The sequence below is a fragment of the Phocoena sinus genome, chromosome 3 (assembly GCF_008692025.1).
Source record: "Phocoena sinus isolate mPhoSin1 chromosome 3, mPhoSin1.pri, whole genome shotgun sequence".
Classification (NCBI taxonomy): Eukaryota; Metazoa; Chordata; class Mammalia; order Artiodactyla; family Phocoenidae; genus Phocoena; species Phocoena sinus.
Genome location: NC_045765.1, coordinates 109725649 through 109749098, shown reverse-complemented (window position 1 = coordinate 109749098; position 23450 = coordinate 109725649). Strand labels below are relative to the sequence as shown.

Below are 23450 nucleotides of genomic sequence, written 5' to 3'. Positions count from 1 at the left end.
AGAAAAGGGAACCCTCCTGCACTGTTGCTGGGACTGTAAATTGATACAGCCACTATGGAGAACAGCATGGAGGTTCCTTAAAAAACTAAAAATAGAACTACCACATGACCCAGCAATCCCACTACTGGGCATATACCCTGAGAAAACCATAATTCAAAAAGAGTCATGTACCACAAAGTTCACTGCAGCTCTATTTACAATAGCCAGGACATGGAAGCAACCTAAGTGTCCATCGACAGATGAATGGATAAAGAAGATGTGGCATATATATACAATGGCATATTAATCAGCCATAAAAAGAAATGGAATTGAGTTTTTTGTAGTAAGGTAGATGGACCTAGAGTCTGTCATACATAGTGAAGTAAGTCAGAAAGAGGAAAAGAAATACTGTTTGCTAACACATATATATAGAATCTAAAAAGAAAAAAGAAAAGGTTCTGAGGAACCTAGGGGCAGGACAGGAATAAAGACACACATGTAGAGAACTGACTTGAGGACATGGGGTGGGGGAAGGGTAAGCTGGGATGAAGTGAGAGAGTGGCGTGGACATATATACACTACCAAATGTAAAATAGATAGCTAGTGGGAAGCAGCTGCATAGCACAGGGAGATCAGCTCGGTGCTTTGTGACCACGTAGAGGGGTGGGATAGGGAGGGTGGGAGGGAGACGCAAGAGGGAGGACATATGAGGATATATGTATATGTATAGGTGATTCACTTTGTTATAAAGGAGAAACTAACACACCACTGTAAAGAAATTATACTGCAATAAAGTTGTTAAAAAAGAAATTCAAGTGGAAAACTTGACATAACTAATGATAGCTTCATTCAAATATCAATTAACAAATATGTATATAGCTTCTACTTAGCTGTGCCAAATAGTAGCATGTAATACGAGTAACTTCTCCCCCTTCTAAAGAACAGGAGGAGCAGAAGCAGGATGGGTATCCCCACGCCCAGCTGCAAAAGATTTTGAAAAGGTTTATTACTCACATAGGGAGGCTTTCTGGTGAGAGCAGGATGGGCTCCCAAGCTGGTCTGCAGATGGCTTGAGAGAAGGGAAAGAAGGCTGGCTTTGGGGTGTTCATGATGATTAGGGGGTGGGGCTGGGGAGAGTGTTCCCATGCATGATGTAGGGCTTGCACAGCACCAGAGGAAGGAGCACCCAGGCTTTCTTATCCAGTTGCTCAGATGTGGGACCAAGAGGAAGGGGAGTGCTGAAGCTTGAAATCTGTCAGCAAACATCAAAAATGGGGCATACTCTGTGTTACAATAATTAGAAATGGCACAGAACCTAGTATATAATTTGCTACAATAAGATCGTAATGTGACAATAATGTTACATAGTAAACAACCCCCAAATCTTAATGGCATATAAAAATAAATGTTTAAAATAAATAAATAGGGACTTCCCTGGTGGCACAGTGGTTAAGAGTCCACCTGCCAATGCAGGGGACATGAGTTCGATCTCTGGTCCGGGAAGATCCCACATGCCGCGGAGCAACAAGCCTGTGCACCACAACTACTGAGCCTGCGCTCTAGAGCCCACGAGCCACAACTACTGAGCCCATGCACCACAACTACTGAAGCCCGTGCTCTGCAATGAGAGAAGCCCCCACAATGAGAAGCCCCCGCACCGCAATGAAGAATAGCCCCCGCTCGCCACAACTAGAGAAAGCCCGCGTGCAGCAGCAAAGACCCAATGCAGCCATAAATAAATACATACATACATACATACATTTATTAAATAAATACATTTTAAAAAATAAACGTTTGTTCCTCTCATGGCTAGAGTCAACAAGACAGCTCTGCTGATCTTGCCTGAACCTATTCACGTGTGTGAGTCAGCTGTGAGCAGATCTCAGCTGGCTTTACTTAGGGTGACTGTGGTGCCTCAGCTCTGCTCCATGTCTCGTCCTCCAACAGGCTAGCACAGCCACACTATCATGGCAAAGGCAGAGGTGGAAAAGTAAGCAAATCCAATCACACACGTATGTTTTTTACTTCTGCTTGTAGGAGTTTTGCTAAATTCTTATTGACCAAGAAAACTACATGGCCAAGCCTAGGGCTACAGCTGGAAAGCAAAAGATATATAGACAACAGTGAAGCTTTGGGGCCATTTTTGCAATCTACGGCACGAATGGATCACTAACATATCACAACCTCTTACCCTGCTTTACAGTACCAAGAGAAGGAAAGTAAATTCAGTGAGCTACTTACTATCAAGTGTTAGCACTGTACTTGGAATTAGGACTATGAAAATAAATGAGATAGTGCTAAAGAGCTCAGTCTGATATTGGGGAAAATTTAAATAAATTAGTACATTATTAAAATAAATTAAAATGCAGTGTAAGTGTTAACAACAGATATTTTAATGAGGTGGCACAGAAAAGACACAGATTAACTCTTTCACCTCCTTTACCATATATTTCACAGCCAATTTAATGAATTTTATTGTAATCAAATTTCCTCTTGATTCTGAGAACATGAAGAAAAAGCTGACTGAGGTTCCCCAAAGAATAGCCTCATAAAAATGCAGTCTCTTTAAAAACAAAACTAAATTGTAAGTTCTATTAGGCTAGCAGAAAGTCATTTGATTCTTTTGTTGCTCAGGTACACTTAGTAGTCATCCAGTTTCAACCAAAATTTATTGTGTGCCTACCTGTGCAAGCTCTTTTGTTGGGAATTTGCTAGGGTTTGGGGATGCCTGACAAAGATGACTAAACAAAGATGACTTAAAAAAAAAAGGCATCTGCCTTCCAAATAACTTAGTCCTACTTACTCCAAAGTCCGTTGCATAAAACATATACAAGCAGAGCCATTGTGCTTAAAGTAGAAGTTGGGGGCCTGGAGCTCCCTCCAACCCAGGCCACTCCTGAGGACACCGTTTGGTGACTTGAAGATTCTCGAGTCTAATCCATCTCACTAGTGTACAGTCACATTGCTGGAAACATGTGCCCTTTGTCTCTTCAGTGCTCTCTTATATGTAGACATATGGTGACCCACTCCATACAGAGACTTAGTGCAATGCGGCCTTAAATGAAGCCTGGATTAGAACTATGTTAGACCCCAAATAGAAAGGAGCTCTGAATATAGCTCACAAATTTTCAGGTCATTAGCTGTGAGTGGAATCATAATTGGTGAGGGGTTATTCTAGCACAGTTTGGGAATAAGAAGATGAGTTAATCTTCCAGTTTATGGCAGATAGCTTCTTAAACTTTGAAATGGAATTCTTTGAGATTTAAAGATAGGGATATAAATACTTTGCTGGATTTTCTCCATTAGTCAAGATTGTTTAAGAGGAAAAAGGTTGCCATTGTTCTGAAATATTTTTTCCTCTAATTAATCCACATTATTTTTAGGGAGCTTTGCCTAGGAGGAAGACTAATTCCTTATGTTCCTTCCCTCTCTTTTAGGTCCTACTCCCATAGCTTTAAACTGTCACTTGGAATCTTTTGGGAAGGCGGAACAGAAGTGGGCAGAGTGTTTGGAAACCTGACTGAAAAATTCTCCATAAAACACTGCCATCTTATAAATGGTTCTGTCTGGATGGATTCCTTGAGATGTGTTTTATTTCCATTGAAAACTCAAAAACTTTGAAACATTCACCGTTCACGTCTCAAAACTTGATGGGGAAAATATTCATCATTTAAAGTATTCAAGAAAAGCTTGAAGAAATAAAAGAAACCAGTTGTTCTCCGGACCACCTTAGGAGGCAGAAGTTCCCGGAGAGCCTTCAGGGCTCGTTGGGAAGGGAACCCAAGATGGGCGTTATGAGCCTGACCAAACGATGTTCTTCTGTTTAGAAAAGAAGAGGTGGGGGATGGATGGTGCCCAAAGCTAGCGGGTCAGTGTCACTTTCTTCCTCCTTTGCCCCGCTCTTCTCCTTCTTCTCTGTCCTGCGTGTCCTCACTTTCTCACCAGCCCCGCGACTGCTCATCCTTGCACTTGGCATCCTCCTAACCCCCTCGTCCGTGCGGGCCCGGCGACTACGCCCACCCACCCAGGACCGGGTCGGCCCAGGGCTCCTTCCCGTCCCCAGTCCCGAAGCTCACGCCTCTCTCTCTGCCGCCCACGCTCCCCGCTCCGGCCGCCCCCATACTTCCCGGCCAAAGGGGATCCCAGCCAAGTAGGCCGCCCCGGCCTCGGCCCTCCCCCACCCCGGCCAGCCAGACCATAAAGCGCCCTGCCCAGCAGCCCGCGCACTCAGCTCCGCGGCGCCGGGACGCGAGCACCGCCCCCGACGGCAGCCCGGACGCCGCGCTCGCCTCACCTGCGCTGCGCGTTCGAAGCCCGACCGAGGGGCCCCGCGCCGACCGCCCTCCCAGGCAGGGCCCGCGGAGCCGTGAGTCCCGAGCGCCCGCGGGGAGCAGGAAAAGCCAACATGCTGGCCCCGCGCGGAGCCGCTTTGCTCCTGCTGCACCTGGCCCTGCAGCCGTGGCTGGGGGCCAGCGCCCAGGCTACCCCCCAGGGTAAGTGGGAGCGAGCCGGGGCGGGAGCCACGGGCCAGGGTCCCTCGGTCACGGAGCCCGCCGTTCCGCGGTCCACTTGGGCGAACGGAGGGACCAGCTCCGCGCGCGGCTCGGCCCCTCTCTGTTTTTTATTGTGATTGGAAACGATAAAGATTAGAATTTTCGGAGATTCGATTATCCAGCGATGAGACCAATTCCCTATACAATAGTTTGGGGGATGCAAAACTTATTTTCAGGCTAGTCAAAGACGTGGGGTTTCCAATCTTATGGCGCGGCCCTAGACCTCGAACACGTTCTGTTTGAAGTTGGGCGAAATCCGCATTCCGTCCCTCGCGGCTCTCTCTGGCCGGCCCTCCACTCAGCCCAGCATCCTAAATCCTTCGACGCGGCAGGAGCGATGTTCCCACCAGGTGGTCTGAGGCTGATATCCTCAAGAAAGGTGCAGTATGGCTGTATTGCCCTGCCACTCGCCTTTTTCTGCTCCAACTTTGTTGGGACCTCAAAACCTCCTTTGGGAGTTGGCTTGGTCTCTTGATTGTTGAGGTAAATTGAACTGGAAGGCTGAGAAATGGGTCTTTCTCTACAAAGAGGTTAATAAGTTGATGAATAATTTGAAAAGCCACCTGGATGATCAGTCTTCAAACCCCTTTGCGAGATGGGGTGAAAAGAACTGTTGGGCAGAAAGCACTTAAGCTTAAACAGAATTTTGGAAAGACAAAAAGGAAGAAATTATTTAAGCAAGAAAACATCTTAGGGCTTTAACTGGCTATCCAGTGATGACCTTCATCTGTTTGAATTGATGCCTGGGGTTAATTTTTACTGACTAAGGTAATAAAGCTGGAAGAGACGCACAACTTGAAGTAAAAATTGCTAATTCAAGGAAGGCAGAATGAAGAAAGTCTGTGCTGGTGCTCTCCATTCCCTTCCCCTCCCACTGCAGTAACTACCCATTTAAACTTTGCATTTCACCAGATAACTCATTTTGATTCCAGACCAGGCAACCAGAATTGTGTTTTCAGGGGGTAGTGAAACTGCTTTTCGTTTGGGCTGAAATGTTTAAAATGCTGTACTTTATAGTATTTATTCATTGTGACCTTGCTTCTAGGAAGGTAAGAAAGGAAGCCTTTTATAAAAATTAATGTATAATTGGCATATAATGTTATATTAGTTTCAGGTGTACAACATAATGATTTGATCGTTGTATACATTGCAAAATGATCACCACAGTAAGTCCAGTTAACATCCACTGCCACACATGACTACAGATTTTTTTCTTGTGATGAGAACTTTTAACATTTATTCTCTTAGCAACTTTCAAACGTGCAATACAGTACTATTAACTATAGTCACCATGCTGTACATTACATCCCCATGGCTTATTTATAACTGGAAGCTTGTACCTTTTGACGTCTTCCACCCATTTCACCCCCACCACTACTACCCCACTTCTGGCAACCATCAGTCTGTTCTCTGTGTCTATGAGCTTGTCCTTTCTTGTTTGTTTTTGTTTTTAAGATTCCACATATAAGTGAGACCATATAGCATTTGTCTGTCTTAATTACACTTACATAATGCCCTCAAAATCCATCCATATTGTCATAAAGGGCAAGATTTCCTTCCTTTTTATGACTGAATAATATTCTATTGTGTGTGTATCACATTTTCTTTATTCATTTATCCGTTGATAGACACAGGTTGTTTTCATATCTTGGCTATTGTAAATAGTGCTGTGATGAATAACTCCATATATCTTTTGGAGTAAATGGTTTTGTTTTCTTTGGCTAAATACCCAGGAGTGGGATTGCTGGATCATATAAGGTAGTTCTATTTTAAATTTTTTGAGGAACCTTCATACTGTTTTCCATAGTAGCTGACCCAACTTACATTTCCACCAATGGTGTACAAGGGTTCCCTTTTTCCCACCTCCTCACCAACACTTGCTGTTTCCTGTCTTTTTGCTAAGAGCCATTCTAACTGGTGTCAGGTGATATCTCATTGTGGTTTCGATTTGCGTTTCCCTCATGATTCGTGATGTTGGGCATCTTTTCATGTATATGTTGGCCATCTGTCTATCTCCTTTGGAAAAATGTTTTTTCAGATTTTCTGCCCACTTTTAAATATGTTTGGTTGTGATTTTTTGTTGTTTTGTTTGTTTTTGCTATTGAGTTGTATGAGTTTTTTTATATATTTTGGATATGAACCCCTTTTCAGAGATGTGATTTGCAGATGTCTTCTCCCATTCCATAGGTTGCCTTTTCATTTCATTGGTTTCCTTCGCTGTGCAGAAGCTTTTTAGTTTGATGTAGTTCCACTTGTTTACTTTTGCTTTTGTTGCCTTTGCTTTTGGTGTCAGAAAGGAAGCTTTTTGACACAGTTCAAGAGTTTTCTTATTGCAAACATTATTTAACAGGTTTGAATTCGTGGGTGTAATATTTTGTGTTATATGAATTCTTGATGTTTGAACACACAACTTCATGGTGTGTTGCAGGTATGGATTTTGCTTCTTGGACAGAGCTGCCTGTTTTATGGAGACTTGAAATCAGGCTATACCTAAATTACCTGGTTAATTTAATTGCTGTAGATGATCTGATTAAGTCAAGTTTCTGATAGATTCTTTATTGAGTTGATTAGTTTGCAGTTTTCAGCTCAGCTGAATAATTTATCTCCTTTTTCCTCTGAGCTGCCTTGCTAGTCTTATTGGTAAGTATTCAATTTTCATACAGTGATGGTTGAGCTCATTGGTAGCAGTAATTTCACCTGTAACACTAGAAGGTCGTGGCGCTATTACTAAAGCGTCATAACATTAGTAGAAATTTGTGGTGTCTCATTGCCTTTTCAAAACACTCTCCAAACTCATTACTAACTAATCCCAACTTGGCCTCTTGAGAGTGAAGCCAGTGGATTAGAGGAACCATACAGATTGAAATGCGGTAAATTTAGTTTCAGCTGAATTATGACGTAATCATGGTCAAAGCAAAAATCAGGAATACCAAGAGTTTAGTTTTGCATGCAGTTCCCATACTTTTAAACACACATCTCTTTCCTGAAGATGTCTTGTCCTGAATGGAACTTTTAAATATATTGCCTTATTTCCCTTTGCTCCCACTGGTGGAAATGTAAAGTTTCCAGTTCTCTAGAAATTTAAAAATTCTGTGCCCCTTTTGAAGTACAGTTGGCAGCAGTCCTCATGTTTGGGGAATGTGGGATGCTAGAAAGAACATAATAGATATTCTGCTTTCCAGCACTGCTAGTATTAAAATCATTATTGTATAAGGTTCTTGATACACATGAAAGAAACAATACAGATCCAATCTGAAGACATATCGTCTTTTAAACTAGGCTTTTGCCTGTTTGTTTTATAACTAGTTTTTCTTACAAAAGCAACACCTGTTCATTGTAAAAAAAAAAAGAAAGAAAAGAAAATTGGATAAGTAAAAGCAAATGAAATTAAAAATGTATAATTATTCAACCCAGAGATAGCTACTATTCTTGTTAGCATTTTGTCATATTGTTTTTCAAATCTTTTTCTGGGCAAATACATATTTCAAATGGGATCATGTTATACATGTAATTTTATCATCTGTCTCCACTTAATATATCATGAGCTTTTTTCCCATATCTAAGTATTCAGCTGCATTACCCTTTTTAATATATAGTAATTTAATATACAGTATTTCTCTTTTTGGGTGGACCAAAATTTATTTATGCAGGGCTCTAATGTAGGACACTTAGTTTCCAGTGTTTTCATACTGTAAATAATTTGTTGAACATTTGCAATGCCACAGGATGGCTTCGGAGGGCTGAAATCCCTGTAATCTCTGTCAAGCCTTTCTGTCTCTGTTAAGAAGAGACAAAGTGCTCTGCCAGCAAAGATTCAGGTTTCCCACCTCTTCCAATTAGATTTTCACATAACTCCTTCCTAAATAGAAATTCTAGAATCAACACTGGTGGTGAATCTCCTAAATAAATTACCATATCATCCATTATTTTCTTAAGATAAATTCCTTTTGTAGCAACGCTAAATCAAAGAGCATATGTGTCTTAGGGCCTTTGATATTGCTATTTAAACTGGCTTCAAAGTGTTTATACCAGTTTAAATCTTACCCACCAGTATATGAGTACCCATCTTCCTGAATCCTCACCAACAGTTGGGTATTACTGTATTTATTGTTTTTCCAATTTGATGGTGAAAATAATACCTCGTTGCTTAAGTTAGCAATTCCTTCATCATTAATTAACCATATGAACACTTATATATATACTTATTTGCCATTGTAACTCTTTTTCTGTAAATTGCCTTTTCATGTTACTTACCCATTTTTCTATTAGGATGCTTATTTTATTGATTTGTAAGAGCTCTTTATAAATTATGGATACTGTGACCCTTTTTAGTAACCAGATTATTGTATCCAGGAGACAGCTCTGGAGCCTGAAGTTCCTGCAGGCTATGGAATTGTCCAAACGATATTTGCATAAACCAAGAAAAATACTAAGTAACTTCTAATGAGTATTACCCAAATTTGGCCTTTGCCTTTTAAATTAACTGGACATACTCTCTCATAGCTTTCTTAAAATTTGAGAGAAGGTGCTGCTGACTCGATCAAAAGCAACTTACACAAATATACATGCAGGTTCTAGTTTTTGTAGACCAACTCTATCAGTGAGGTTACAATCAAGAAATAGAAACCACGTTGTATGGTTTTGTTTTGTTCCCACATCGGGGTTTCTTAACAGAGAAACACTGGGGCACTGTAAATGCACAAAGGGAACACTTTGGTCTCACAAAGGTAGCAAACTGTTTTGTTAACAGTGTATCTCCTACCATACCCCTGCTTTCTGCTGCATATTCCCTGTGTCACTTATCACTGGCCAGGAAAAGACAACGGGCTCCGGTCCAAGAGGCACATGAGGGACCCCAAGGCAGAAATTCACTACTAGGGGCCGTAAGAAAAACAGTGACTTGGACGCTGTTACCTGCGTCCCCCACACCTTATACGTTAAGCCTTTAGTATAAGGGCTTTTAGCCTTTATACTAGCCTCTCCCTAGTGGGCATTTTCAGAGCCACTTCTTCAGCCGAAATGCAATTTGGGGTTTGCAAAGTTTGTCTTCTCTTGGGGGCTATAAGCTTGTGATGAATATTGTGCTCTATTTCTTCTGGTTCAAATGTCCAGCCGCTGTAAGAGTGATGAGGAAGAACCGGCGAGTTTGACAATGTGGAAAAATGATTACAGTATCAGTTTACTTCATAGCTTACTGCCAAATTGTCTCCCCTCAAAAAACGTGTTTGCCCCAAAGTTAAACCTTTCACTGATTGTTCCTTTCTCCCCATTCTCCGCAGTCTTTGACCTCCTCCCATCCGCCAGCCAGAGGCTGAACCCAGGTGTCCTGCAGCCAGTCCTGACAGACCCCACCCTGAACGAGCTCTATGTGATCTCCACCTTCAAGCTGCAGACGAAAAGTTCAGCCACCATCTTCGGACTTTACTCTTCAGCTGACGACAGCAAGTATTTTGAGTTTACTGTGATGGGACGCTTGAACAAAGGTAAGGAGATTTATAGAAATAATTTTCTTAAAAATCCTCTCTGCCTGTTCCAGGATTTGGGGTCTACTTTCCTTCAGATGGTTCCATCCACCATTGATTTCAGTTTTCAATACCAAATTCCTCTGATTGTGCACTTACCTGTACAGGGAGGGTGAGTTGATATCGAGAGAAAGAAGGAAGAATAGCTTGCAACAAAAATGCCCTTTGACGTTGTCTGATCCTCATGTTATTCTGGATCCAGTTCTGGAAGGGACAGGACCCAGGACCGTTTGGCCACTCTGTTAGTCAGCTTGAGCTGCTATAACAAATACCATAGACTGGGTGGCTTAAGCAACAGATGTTTATTTCCCACAGTACTGGAGGCTGGTAAGTCCAAGGTCAAGGTGCCAGCAGATTTGGTTCTTGATGAGAGCCTGGGTCCTGGCTTGTAGACAGCCACCCTCTCACTGTGTCCTCATATGGCCTTTCCTCGGTGTGTGCTGGTGCAGAGAAAGAGAGTGAGCTCTGTCTTCCTTTTCTTGTAAGGACACTAATGCCGTCATGGGGGTCCCACCCTCATGACCTAATCTAAACCTAATTACCTCCCAAAGGCCCACTTTCTAATACCACCATATCGAGGGTTCGGGCTTCAACATATGAATTTGAGGGGAACACACACATTCAGCCTGTAATAGCCACTCACACCATTCTTGTGCTCCCTTAGAAGCATGTGGCTTAGCAGACCTAACTCCTAGCTCTGCAAGCACCTCCCGGACTTGATGGAGAGAATATATCTCAGTGGTAGAACGAAATGAACAGCTCTCTTTTCTACCTGTTTTGTGCCGATTTACACAGGTCTGTCACTTGTTTGTTCCCTCTGCTGTCAAATGTTTCACTGTCAAATTGAGTTCCTACATGTACTAAGAAATGACTTCCAAGGAAAAGGTCACTATTTTTTCATCTCCTTCTCTTCCACCCATGCCCTGGGGACAACACCTGTTCCTGCTTATTGAGGAATGTGACAGATACGTGTCCATGCTGCTCATGCTTTTAAAAAAGGACTGGTCCTTCCGGCGAGATTTTTTATTTGTTTGCTCTACAAAATAGATATTTCTAGTGCTTCAAACTCTCTGAGATTCTAATTGTGATTGAACACTTAAAGCTGCAGGTGTTGGGAGCTGAAAGAAATTCCTAATTCTTAGCATTCGTAGGACTATAGAGTTAAAAGCAAGAAGGAATGGGCTTTTAACCCCTCCTTTTGTGTCAAATTCCAATATCCTCCCTCCCTCCTTCCATCTCACTCACAAGTCTGCTTTCTCTGTCTGTTCCTCATGGCCTCTCAGGGGCTGAGGTGAAGTTTCAGACAATGAAGGGAGTTGGGGACATGATTCATGATTTAGCAGATGTTTCAACCATTCCTGCTCCCTTTGCCCCGCCTTCAGCCCTGATGGGAGGTAATTTCACCCATCTCTCTGCCTTGATTCTGACAACCCCATTTTGCCTCACATCTCTTGAAGGAACAGCTCATTGTCTAAGAACCCAGCTACTCAGTTTATCATCTATAAAAGCCACCCTTCTTCATCTAAAGGACAGTAGCTTCTCACTAAATTATTTTAGATGCACTGGAAGGTTTTTCTTTTAGCTCGCTCAGCTTAGTGGCTAAAAGGCCCTCTATAGAGCCAAAAACTCTGCTTCTAGCTTTTCACTCTCTCTGAATCTCGCCCTCTATTTCTAAATTGGCCATTGTAGAAAACCAAGCAACTTCCCCCGAGCTGATGCTTTCTGTTCACTCTATAGAAGCCAGGGTAATGCTAAGTACATGGGCAGGTAGATGGATAGGGAAGGGGGTTGTTAAGTGCGTTTCCTTTGAAGAATCACCAGTCATGTGAGTCAGCTGTTAATACCAGCTGATCTCCATGTTAAAGGAGGAAAAAAACAGGAAAGGATTGAACACCTTTCCACCTGCCAACCTACTAGAAGAGATAAAAAGCTCTTAGAAAAAATATTTTTTAAAAGGAGTCCTAAAAGAATACAGAGATGACAATTCTCAGAAAAAAGAGGAATTTATAACAGTATTAGGGTTGAAGAATTTGACACAGAGAAGATTCCCTGGAGCAATAGGAAAAAGGACAGAGATTTGCCATCCCTTGTGAATCTGAAAGTTCTAGGAAGGAGCAGCAGCCCATTGTGACTGGAACAAGAAAGAAGTCACTGGGTCCATCAGGTCCAGAAAAAGATGCAGCATGTGTTTGTGACTCCCCATTGAGGTGTTCAGTGGCGGTGCTGGGCTGCACCCTGCAGGCCTCGAGGCCAAAAGAAGAGCCCAGAACAGTGACAGAGACATCAACAGTTTATTGGACAGGGGATCTCACATGTCTGCAGCAAAAGGTCCTGGAGCGACATCCCACTGTATAGAGCAGACAGCAGGCGGGACATGGCAGCGATCTTTGCTACTCGGAGGAGAAGGAGGCTACCACGTATGGGGGAATTGACGTCAGGTTGGCTCGTCAGTTACCAGGGAAACCGGCAGCCGGGGCACATCCCTCACAGCCCCTCAGGTTAACCGCCATCATGAGGGCAGAAGTTTCCCTTTAATAAACTAGCAGGTGGAGGCGTTCTGGCCTAAGGATTAGAAGAAGCGGTTGCTGGAGCAGGGGGCAAGCACTTTCATGTGAGTAGGGAGTAGGTGAAGCAGGGACTGGTTGAGCAGGGGAGTTACAAAGAGCAAGAGACCATCTTCAGTGACCTGACCGTTCAGGGGGCCATGCACACCTGCCATGATTTGTGGAGGGTGGGGGGAAAGCATCTTCCTGAAAGGTGAACCCCAGTCCGTTATTCAACTGACAAGCCTCAGCTGATCTTGTCTTCTGTTGCTTTGCATGGAAAACAGCGAAACAAGAAATCAAGATGTATCTCTCATGACTTAAAGCACCAGAGTAGGAAATAGGACACATCTTTCCCTCTATTAAAGGTTATGGTTTGGGAGAGGGTGACTGCACAGATGGAATCGAAGAGAGGATTTGGTTGTCTGGGCCTCTGACGAGCTCCTACGAGAAACTAAAGTGTATTCCATGAAGACTGCAAAGAATGAGTTTGCCACTGAGCTTTCTGTTTCTGCCCTCTCACTCTCCAAGGCATCCTACCATGGTCGCCTCGTTACTGTTCGTAAAGCATAACATGGATCTAGTTATGCCTGACTGCAGAGACCTGTAGTGGCTTCCGATCCCAAACTGAATAAGGTGCAATTGCCCAGGCTGGGCATTTAGGGCTTTCTATTGCCTGACTCCCAACCGGCCTTTCCAGTTTATCTGTCCTTCCAACTGTCCGTGCAGCCTGTGCTTCAGCTGGATGGACTAACTGCTGTTCCCTGGATGCACCCATGCTGTCGCTCCTTCTCTGTCCTTTTGCTCTTGCCCTCTGCTCCCCCTGGTGCATGCCCTGCACCACCTCAAGTGACTGAAATCCTACACACGTAAGACACATCTCCAGCTCCTCCTGACACCTTTCTTTATATGACTTTGTACCTCCACAGAAGGTGCTACTGTTCGCTTGCCTTGTATTTGAATTACTTGGAGGTCTTTTCTCCAGTAGGTTATAAGCTCCCCTAAGGCAGGGACTGGGCATCCCTTAACTCACCTTTGTGTATACTGCAGCACATAGCACAGTGCCCTGTACATAGAAGTGGCTCATGAAGAGACTGGATAGAATAAATGGAGGCTGAGAAGAGTAGCTTTGTTTAAAAAAAAAAAAAAAACATTGTTGTGGAAATTCTAGATGTATACAATGTCACACAATAGGCCTGGCTCGGAATCACTTTTTGAATGAATGAATGTTGAAGACCATTTGGTTGAGGACGTAAAAGTGATACAGGTAGTATTTCTGATAGAAGTGCTCTATCAGATTATTAGTAATACAGTGGTATAGAAATAAGCATTCTATAGAAACCACCTAGCTGGGTAGAAGATATTGTTGGTGATTTTCTTGAATCTGGCATAGAGACAACTTTCCAGTTAGTATCCTGAGTTTGAGTCACAATTAAAGGTCTCAGGAGCTGTGTCACCATGAATGCATCTCTGAATCCCCCTGAGCATCGATTTACTATCTCTAAAGTGGGGATGATAACAGCTACCTCCCAGGTTGATTGCAAGAACTGACTTACATAAAGTATAGTAACTTAGAGTCTGAAGCTCAATAAAAAACTTCAGGTTACTATATTAGATAGATTAGATAGATAGTGAGAGACAGAGACACCTTTCTATTATTTAGGCAACTGTCTTCCAAAAATGATGAGTCGGTGAACTCTTGGCTTACCTTAGTGAAAGCTTCACCTTTCAGAAAAAGCATGAGAGGACCGCTTCTTTAGCCTTAATTTGAGAGCCTCAGAAAAACAACTTGATGCTGTGGAAATGAAGGGAACTCCAAGAATTAGCAGTAATGACTGGAGAGAGGCTCCTCATCCTATGACAGGAGAAGTCAAATGGTTCAGAGTAGTTCTGAAACCTGCAGGCTAATGAGAGATACAGTTGAAAGAGATGGAAGAGTTTAAAAGTTAGAATTCTGGAATTCCCTGGCTGGCCAGTGGTTAGGACTCTGAGCTTTCACTGCCAAGGGCCCGGGTTCAGTCCGTGCTGGGGGAACTAAGATCTCGCAAGCTGCATGGAGAGGCCAAAAAAAAAAAAAGTTAGAGTTCTAAACCAAATAATGAACGGGAAAAAATGAGGTGCCTCAAACGCTTATAATAATATTTATTTATGGAGCCATTACAATGAACCAGGGCCATGCTAAAGGCTCAACGCTCATTTTCCCTTTTAACTTTCACAGTACTCTTATGAGGTACCCTTGAATGAACTCAGTTTTAAAATGATGATATACAGAAAGTGGAAAGAATTTTCGTGGACTTTAGGACAAACCTTCAGAGGGTTGTACTGTTTTATTCATGCATTGGGGGATTTCCTGGAAAAGAAAGCTGGGATTATTTGAAGGCAAATAGGTTTACTAAAAATAAATCCTGCCAAATTTTTTAATGAATTTTATGAAGTCACTCATTATACCTTTCTGAATAATATAAAAAAAGAATAAACTAGATAAATAGTACTGTTAGGAGTTGGTAAATTGCCTTATAGCAAAGTATCTAGTGGTTTTTGACAAGGCTCTGTCTTGGGCATTGAACTTTTCAACATATCAGTGACTTAGGTGGAAACATAGTATTTTAACATGTTTGCAGTTGGCACAGAGCTGGAAAAAACAGTTGAACGTGTCAGATGCCGTTGTCAAGATTTGCAAGGTCCTACCTGGCTGACACACAATAGGCCACCATCAGATTCAATTTAACAATAATAAATGTAAATCCATCCTCTAGGAATGAAAAGTAAATTGTAGACACCCAGGATGTGGAAGGCCCATCCTAAGCATCCTAGTCAACAACGTTAAGAACCAAGCAATGGGGCTTCCCTGGTGGCGCAGTGGTTGAGAGTCCGCCTGCCGATGCAGGGGACAAGGCTTCGTGCCCCGGTCTGGGAAGATCCCACATGCTGCGGAGCGGCTGGGCCCGTGAGCCATGGCCGCTGAGCCTGCGCGTCCAGAGCCTGTGCTCCGCAGTGGGAGAGGCCACAACAGTGAGAGGCCCACGTACCGCAAAAAAAAAAAAAAAAAAAAAAATACAAAGAACCAAGCAATGTTGAGCACAGTGCCTGGCACTTAGTAGTTGCTCAGAAATGTTTGCTGAATGAATGAATGAACAGATACACTGACGCAACTTCTTTTTAAAGCTTTTTAAATTTTAGGCTTCATTAATACACACATGTGGCCAGATTAAGGGCACCGATAGTCCCACTGCACCCTTAATTGTCCAGCCACATCTAGAATACTGTGTCTAGTCGTGAGCACATTTCACAGGGACACTGTCAAGTCAGAGACTACCTTAAGGAGAGTCACCAAGCCAGCATCCTTCTGGATCCCGTTTTTTTTTTACCACATCACAAGTCAAAAAGTTAAAGGAACTGGAGAAATCAAGGAGCCAGACAGAAGACATGAGAGAAGTGCAAGTTGCCTTAAAATATTTGAAGAATATCATTTCGATTGATGATATCTGTCTATAGTTCGGAAGAGTAAAATTAGGACACACTGGTGGAAGTCGGAGGAAACAGATATTGGCTCTGAATTAGGAAACTCTTGGGGAGCAATCCAAGAGTGAAATGGGTTTTTCTGCAAAGTAAAGTTCTTTGTTACTGGAAATGTGCTGGTAGAGGCTGCACTTTTACTGAAGGGATTTGTGAAATGAGATATTAAGCTGGATGACTTATAATGCTAAGATTCTGTGGCTCCGCTAAGGCTAGAGAGCATTCCATGGGCATTTAAGAAGCTGCTGTGCACCTCTCTCCTATAAGGTGACCTTGGGATTCTGTGCACATTTACAGCTCTGTTACCTACCTGATAGTTGTTTACAGTGATGCCTCGTAACTTAGCAAAATATAAAGCCCTTTGCAGATGTTCAGTATAACTGCTGTGCTTCCTTTCACCGGATGGTTTCTTTGCTCCGTGTGTGTGTGCATGTGTGTGTGTGTGTGTGCGTGTGTGTATTCTGTAAGCTTTACATTGGTTTAAACTGCTACAAAAAAATTTCAAAACACACAATACTGCATTTATCACACCTGGGAGTCACCCAGAGTACTTTTAGGAAAAGCAGTTTGATGATTTACCTTTTATGTATTTCCAAAGCACTAAAGTTACAAAGACCTTAGCGTATAGGGCATAAAGATAAATGAGCCAAGGCAAACAAGAATATCCGTCACAAGAAACATTAATGGCAAGAAGTCTTTTTTTAATGTATAGTTATTTAGAGAAGAAGAGGAAAGGTTGACAGCAATTGCTTTCATCATATATTTAAAAGTGCCAAAGAGCAAAGCCATTTGCCAAGCAAAGCCATTCGCCAAGCAAAGCAGAAAGCCCCGGACTACCTTGCTGAGTTTGCTGCCTGCAGGCTAGGTCACTCTGAATTTCTTTGCCCAAGCAGACAAAATATTATCATTTCCAGTTCTTTAAAGCTGGTAGCCTGCTTCATAGCTTTGACATTCAACACATCATAATATTTTTGACCGCCAAGTCCGTCCACTTTTCAAAAAGCACCTTTTGAAAGTTTTCCCAAGATAGCAATATTTCAAATCTTCATTGCTTTGGTTTGCTTCTTCGTCTTCATCCCCCGCCAGTCACTGAGATGGTTTTAATCAGGCCGGGCTGCGTGGCTCCTCTGTCAGTCTGGTACCCAGACATGGAAATGCAGCCATAAAACGGGGCTGCAAACTCTCAAGTACACAAAGATGCTAAGTTTAGAAGGGAAGGGTTTATGTATGTAAACTAATAGAAACTGCTCCCCACACTTTTAAAAAGATTGTGGATTAAAAAAATCAGAGTAGGGGGCTTCCCTGGTGGCGCAGTGGTTGAGAGTCCGCCTGCCGATGCAGGGGACACGGGTTCGTGCCCCGGTCCAGGAGGATCCCACATGCCGCAGAGCAGCTGGGCCCATGAGCCATGGCCCGTGAGCCTGCGCGTCCGGAGCCTGTGCTCCGCAACGGGAGAGGCCACAGCGGTGAGAGGCCCGCGTACCTCCAAAAAAAACCCAACAGAGTAGATACATGAATACTCTATTTTATCTATTTTTTCATTCAACAGATAGTTGTATTTGGTGTTCTCAGGTGCTGTGGTGTATGGGAAAATTAGTAAGAAATAGACTGCTTGTCCCAAGAGTTTATGCTTTAGCAGAGAAGATGAGAAATAAACAAATATACTAGTACCTACATTTGTATAGCAGCTTATATTTTTGCATTTTCTTATTTGACCACCACTGAAAACAAAATGACATAGGAAGGACAGCTTTTATTGACTCCTTTTAATAGTTTAAGAAGTGGACACTTCAGGCCCAGGGTCACATAGGGATTAAGGGTCCGAGCCATGACTGGAACCTGAGTCCTGAAAACGTATACCTAGCAAAGCACCGAGAAAGTGTTAGGGAAGACGAATGAGGCAGTAACTTCCAACCATGGGGAAGATGGAAAACTAGAGGGAATCTGGTGCATTTGAGCTGGATCTTGGCTTCAGATTTGTGGCAATGATGGAGCAGGAAGGAGAGGAATGGAGAAGAGAACATTCGCACAGAAAGAAAAGGATGAGGGAGGCTGGAGAAAGCTAGAGAGGGGTGAAAATGGGTTATTAGAACTGGTCGTTCAGCTTGGCTGGTGATCAGCAGAATGGAAGGTGGCAGGAAGGTTGGGCCCGTCCTGGGATAAGTTACACATTAATTAGGGACCACTAGGGAGCTAGTGAATGATTCCACTGGCTCGCTCGTGTGTTGCATTGAAAAGGCAATCATTTGGTCAAAACAGTCCTGTAAGAATGTCAAGCTTTCAGTCCAGAAAAACTGCATAGAAAGAGACCCTCAGCAGGAAGGTGAGTAAGGAATCTGGCAGAGAAACCCAGAGATAGAACAAGGTAGAGGCAGAAGCACCGTTTGAAGACCTGCAGCCTTCAGTTCTAATCAGAGGAGTTCTTGGTACTCGCCCTGAGAGAGCACAAGGCTGAAATCACCAAGCACACTTGTTGCAGTGAGAAGCAAGCAAGAGGATGGAATGTGCCTCAGCTGAAGAAGCAGAGCTGTACCCAGTGACGGTTTTCCTGAGTGCGTTGCTCCCTGGGGTGCTAAGGGGCAGAAGTGGGCTGGAGCCAGGAGAAGACTGCTCCTTCTGACTTCCAGGCCTGATTTTTCACTCCTTCTGGAGGCAGAAGTGATGTCTTACTGGCTCACTTGTATTTTCCCCTCTGTTTTGCTCCCCTCTGCTCTGTGTGTATGTTGGGCTAAGATTGGGCAAGGTGAGCACTGGGAAAGGGGGACCAGAGAGAGGAAGGGAACCATGTCTGCTCTCTCCCCTCCAGTGGTGCTGCTTCTGGAGAAGGTCAGGGAATCTCTCAGGCTGCAGGCTCCTGGGTTGTTGAGGCTGTTTCTAGACTCATTGTGACTGATGGGAGAATGCTGAGTTTTCTGAGCAGGTGCCTGTCGACCCTCTGGGGTAGTCTTACTGCTCTGAAGATAAAATAAGTATAGAAGCACTGAAGTAAGGGGTTTGCAATAAAAAAGAAAAATGAAAAAATGGAAGCCATAAGCAAAATGAAAATTCTTGGATCAAGTATGAAGAATGGTAAATGTCAAAGCACTTGATAATTTTCTGCTAACGGACCTTGTGAAGATGGAAGTTTCCATAAGTCTTCTTTTCCTTTTTTTCCTCTTGCTCTTGTCACAAGACCTATGAGCATGAAGAATCTGTCATTTCAGCGCTGCACTGCAACACAAAGCAACGCAGAAGTCTAGCGTGCCCTTAAATGGCAGCAGGAACACAATGGCAGGTTTGGCTGCCTGCAATAGATGTTAAATTGCTACTCTCTAAACTTTTAAATTTATATGTGAAAAGCTTTCGATGCAATCATTTAATTATTCATTGAAAGTTTATATTCACAACATTAATGTGCAACTGTTATACATGACGTACTCCACTAGGTACTGTTTATAAACTTAGCGATTCAGTTATGAAAATAAATCATGGCCCACATGGCCTGGAAGGCCTGCTCAAAGCAGGCAAGGGCCCATGAAAATGTGTTTCCTTTGAATTACACAGAAATCCCAGGAGAGAAAGACCAAGGGTATTTGTTTTAAGCTGTGTATCCTCTTAAACTGTTACTATGAGGAACAGAGGTTGTGGCCATAATGAAAATGAGGAGATCCTGAGTATATGTGTCTATGACCTGGTTGAAGTCTGGTAGTCCAAGTGGTGTTTCCACTGGCCTGTAAAAACGCCAGGGATTTGCAAAACTATTCAAAAAAGTAAAGAAATAGACGTCTTAAAATATTGAATTAGTGCATATATTTGGGTTCATTTTCCCCCTCTTTTGTGTACCTTATGCCTCCAATTTCCAGCCATGCTGTTACAATTATAAATTCTCAACAATATTAAATAAAGGGGTAAAAAAACTCTGTTGTATCCCATGTTTAAAATACCTCAAGAATTTCTACTCACATCTTTTTTCTTTCTCCTCATACCACATTTACTTAAGTCTTACCAATACTTTGCTTCAGGAAACGTAGTAATGTACTACAGCCAGAGAAAGGCCTTCTAGCCAGTCTGTTCTGTCAGGTCTTACCAATTCTTCTCTCTCGGTAAGCAAGTGGTGGTGACCACGTGGGCACGAGAGAAGATCTCCTTACTCCTCAGGGCATCTCTCTATACCACAGACCCTGATGCCACCTGGCCCCCTCCAGCCATGGTCAAATGGGAAAGCAAATCTAGTCAGGGTTTAGAAGGGTGGGGAAGTCAACCTAGAAAGGCTAAGGTATTTGGAGGAAGTCTTCAAAAACATCTTTAAAATTTCATAGTAGGGATTATTTTTTCTGGCAGTATTGCAACATAAACAGATATTCCTGGCTGGCTACTCCATGGGGCAGCACCAAGTTGGCATTTACACTTCACAGAAGAGGTATCTGAGGAAAGATGGTCCCAGTTACTTGTTATGAATCATATAGACTGACTGTAGCACACTCTGGGTTTATGTGTGGAATTCATTTCTTTCTTTTACTTTTTTGTATTACATAAGTAATGCATGTTTCTTGTAGAAAAATCAGGCAATGAAAATGAAGAAAAGGAAAAAAAACACATCGTCCAGCAATGACCGTATTAATATTTCCTTCTAATTTTCTGTATATGTGTATATAAGTCTGTGTACATACCTACATAGTTTTTTCGGAATGAACCCGTACTGACTCATAACCTTTTTTTCACTCAACGTAATACTGGGAATGTCTTTTTGTGTAAGGTGGTAGATCTCCCATGAAGTCCTTAGAAAGGCCTATCCAGGCCTAGCATTCTTTTAGTCATGGAATAAACCACACTCAGTTTCAAATTCTAGTCCTGTCACTTACTGTGTCCTTGTGCAAGTTCCTTCGCTTATCTGAGCTTCCCTTTCCTCACCTGTAATCATTCCAGTTTCATAGGGTTGCAGTGAGGAGAAATTAAGTGTTTACAGCAACGAAGGGCAGCACCCAGCCCTGTAGTAGCGCTCAGTTGATGTTTGCGAATTAGTGAGTTCATGCCCTCAGGAGCTTACCTGGATGTTACTTGACTTTTGATGGGTTCTACTTGCTCACTCTACTCATCATTATCTGAAATTATTGTTTATTTCCAAATTTACTACTTATTGTCTCTCTTCATGAGCACAAAACGTTCTCAGCAACAGAGTGGCGGCCAGTGCCTAGAAAAACGCCTGGCACACAAAATGTTGAAGATTTATGGTGCTGACTTACGTGCGTCTTTCCAATGACCCAGCCTTGCCATCGTCACCTGGAGGCTGTGCAGCACAGAATCACGCCCTTTCCCTTTATCTCATTATTCGCTGACCCGTGCTTGGTTCTAGCCATCCTCCGTTACCTGAAGAATGATGGGAAGATTCATTTGGTGGTTTTCAACAACCTGCAGCTGGCCGACGGCAGGCGGCACAGGGTCCTCCTGAGACTGAACAATCTGCACCGGGGAGCTGGCTCTGTAGAGCTCTACGTGGACTGCTCGCAAGTGGATTCCATTCACAATCTCCCCAGAGCCTTTTCCGGCCTCGCCCAGAGTCCTGAGGCTGTTGAATTGAGGACTTTCCAGAGGAAGGCACAGGTAAGAACCCACAAACCATTCTCCAAACTGGAAAGATGAGTTTCTGAAGCTTCTGCTGAATGCAGAAGAGTGGGCTGAGGTCAAGAGTGGGTCTAATTTTGACTGCATGTTAGAAACACCTGTGGAACTTAAAAACCGACTGCTAGAGGGCCCACCCTCCAGACAAGTTAAATCAGAATCTATAGCGGTGGTGCCTCGGCATCAGTATTTTTTAAAATACTGATTCTAACGTGAAGTCAAAATTGAGAGCTGCTCTTTTAGATGGTAAGTGGAGACTTTGGCGATATAATTGTAAAGCAGGAAAGGAATAGCAAAAAGAATAGCAAAAATTTTTAAACTTTCTTAGGGCAATAGGATGATCTACTTGTAATCTTTCTATAACGTTATTATATTTTTAGTGAAAGTAAAAAAGAATGATTGGAAATTGCCAAGCACCAGGAACATTTTTCACAGGTCTCACTAGAGCATCCTAACAAAAAGACCCTTATTGCCAACTTAATTCCATGAGGCCTTACAAATCACATCACTTCTGTCTTCCGTTTTATGCCCGGTTGATGGTATTTTTTTTCATCATATCATTGCACCTACTCTAGAAATTGCCACATATGCTTCTCTTAGAATTTTGCACTAGGGGGACTTCCCTGGTGGCGCAGTGGTTAAGAATCCGCCTGCCAATGCAGGAGACATGGGTTCGAACCCTGGCCCGGGAAGATCCCATGTGCCACAACCACTGAAGCCCGTGCTCCTAGAGCCCGTGCTCCACAACGAGAGAAGCCACCACAATGAAAAGCCCATGCACCACAATGGAGAGTAGGCCCTGCTCGCCGCAACTAGAGAAAAGCCTGCGTGCAGCAATGAAGACCCGATGCAGCCAAAAATAAATATAAAAAAAATAATAAATTTATTTTAAAAAAAAGAATTTTGTGCTAGGAAATACTTTGTTTCCTATAAATAACTAGTAGTATTCTTTGTCTTTTCCAATTATTACTATAACTGCTCATCGTTCCAGAATTTCATCTGATACGGAAGTCAATCCCAAAATCAGTAACTACGTTCATCCACTGTGGCCCATTGTTTTATACATTGCAATCACTATTTTCCACTTTTATTTCATTATTATATGCTTTAACTAAACTATATGTGCTCTTACCAAGTTATTCTGAGCCCTTTGTGTAAAGAAGCAGGGTGTAAACAGTAATTTCCATTGTAACTAGGAATGCTGAGGAGTTTTAGATAATAATGTAAAAACTATGAATCAGATACTAGAATTTGTGCTTGAAACATAGGAAGCATTTTCAAGCAGAAGTTTCAAGAAAGCTAAAATCCAGGTTTAGAGAGAGGGAGAAAGAGTTGTATATATATTTAGTGTAGATTTATAGAGAGAGAAAAAAATTAATGGAGAGATATGCCAAACTTTATTTCTGAATCCCCAGAGTAGCCCAAATAGTCAGAATGACAGTCAGAAATTGTGTCAGTGACATTTCAGAAATTAGTCTCCACCAAATAAGTCCATTTCTAAAAACCCAGGTCATCAGAAACAGATGGAATTTTTTGGAATTTTGTCCAAAAGTTCTACCTCCTTAGGCTATCAACAAGGACCACAGTGCTCTGTCTTCATAGTCACCTTCTCAGTCAGTCAGTCAGTCAGTCAATTAGTCAGTCAGTAGGCACATTCTAGGCATCAGGCCAAACAGTCATGGCTCTGCCTCCATAAAGCTTATGGTCTGATTCCAACAAAATACCTATTATGTAGCACG

General features: G+C 42.7%; 1 protein-coding gene across 1 annotated transcript in view; it reads left to right on the top strand.

The window, feature by feature from the left end:
* Positions 1–4198: 4198 nt before the first annotated feature.
* Positions 4199–23450, top strand: part of THBS4 (thrombospondin 4) — a 49975-nt gene continuing 30723 nt past the window's right edge. Inside the window, exons 1-3 of the mRNA XM_032628969.1 lie at positions 4199–4472; positions 9812–10015; positions 21446–21693. Of these exons, the coding sequence (XP_032484860.1) occupies positions 4385–4472; positions 9812–10015; positions 21446–21693 (540 nt within the window). The 5' untranslated portion in view covers positions 4199–4384. The remainder of the gene's footprint in view (positions 4473–9811; positions 10016–21445; positions 21694–23450) is intronic.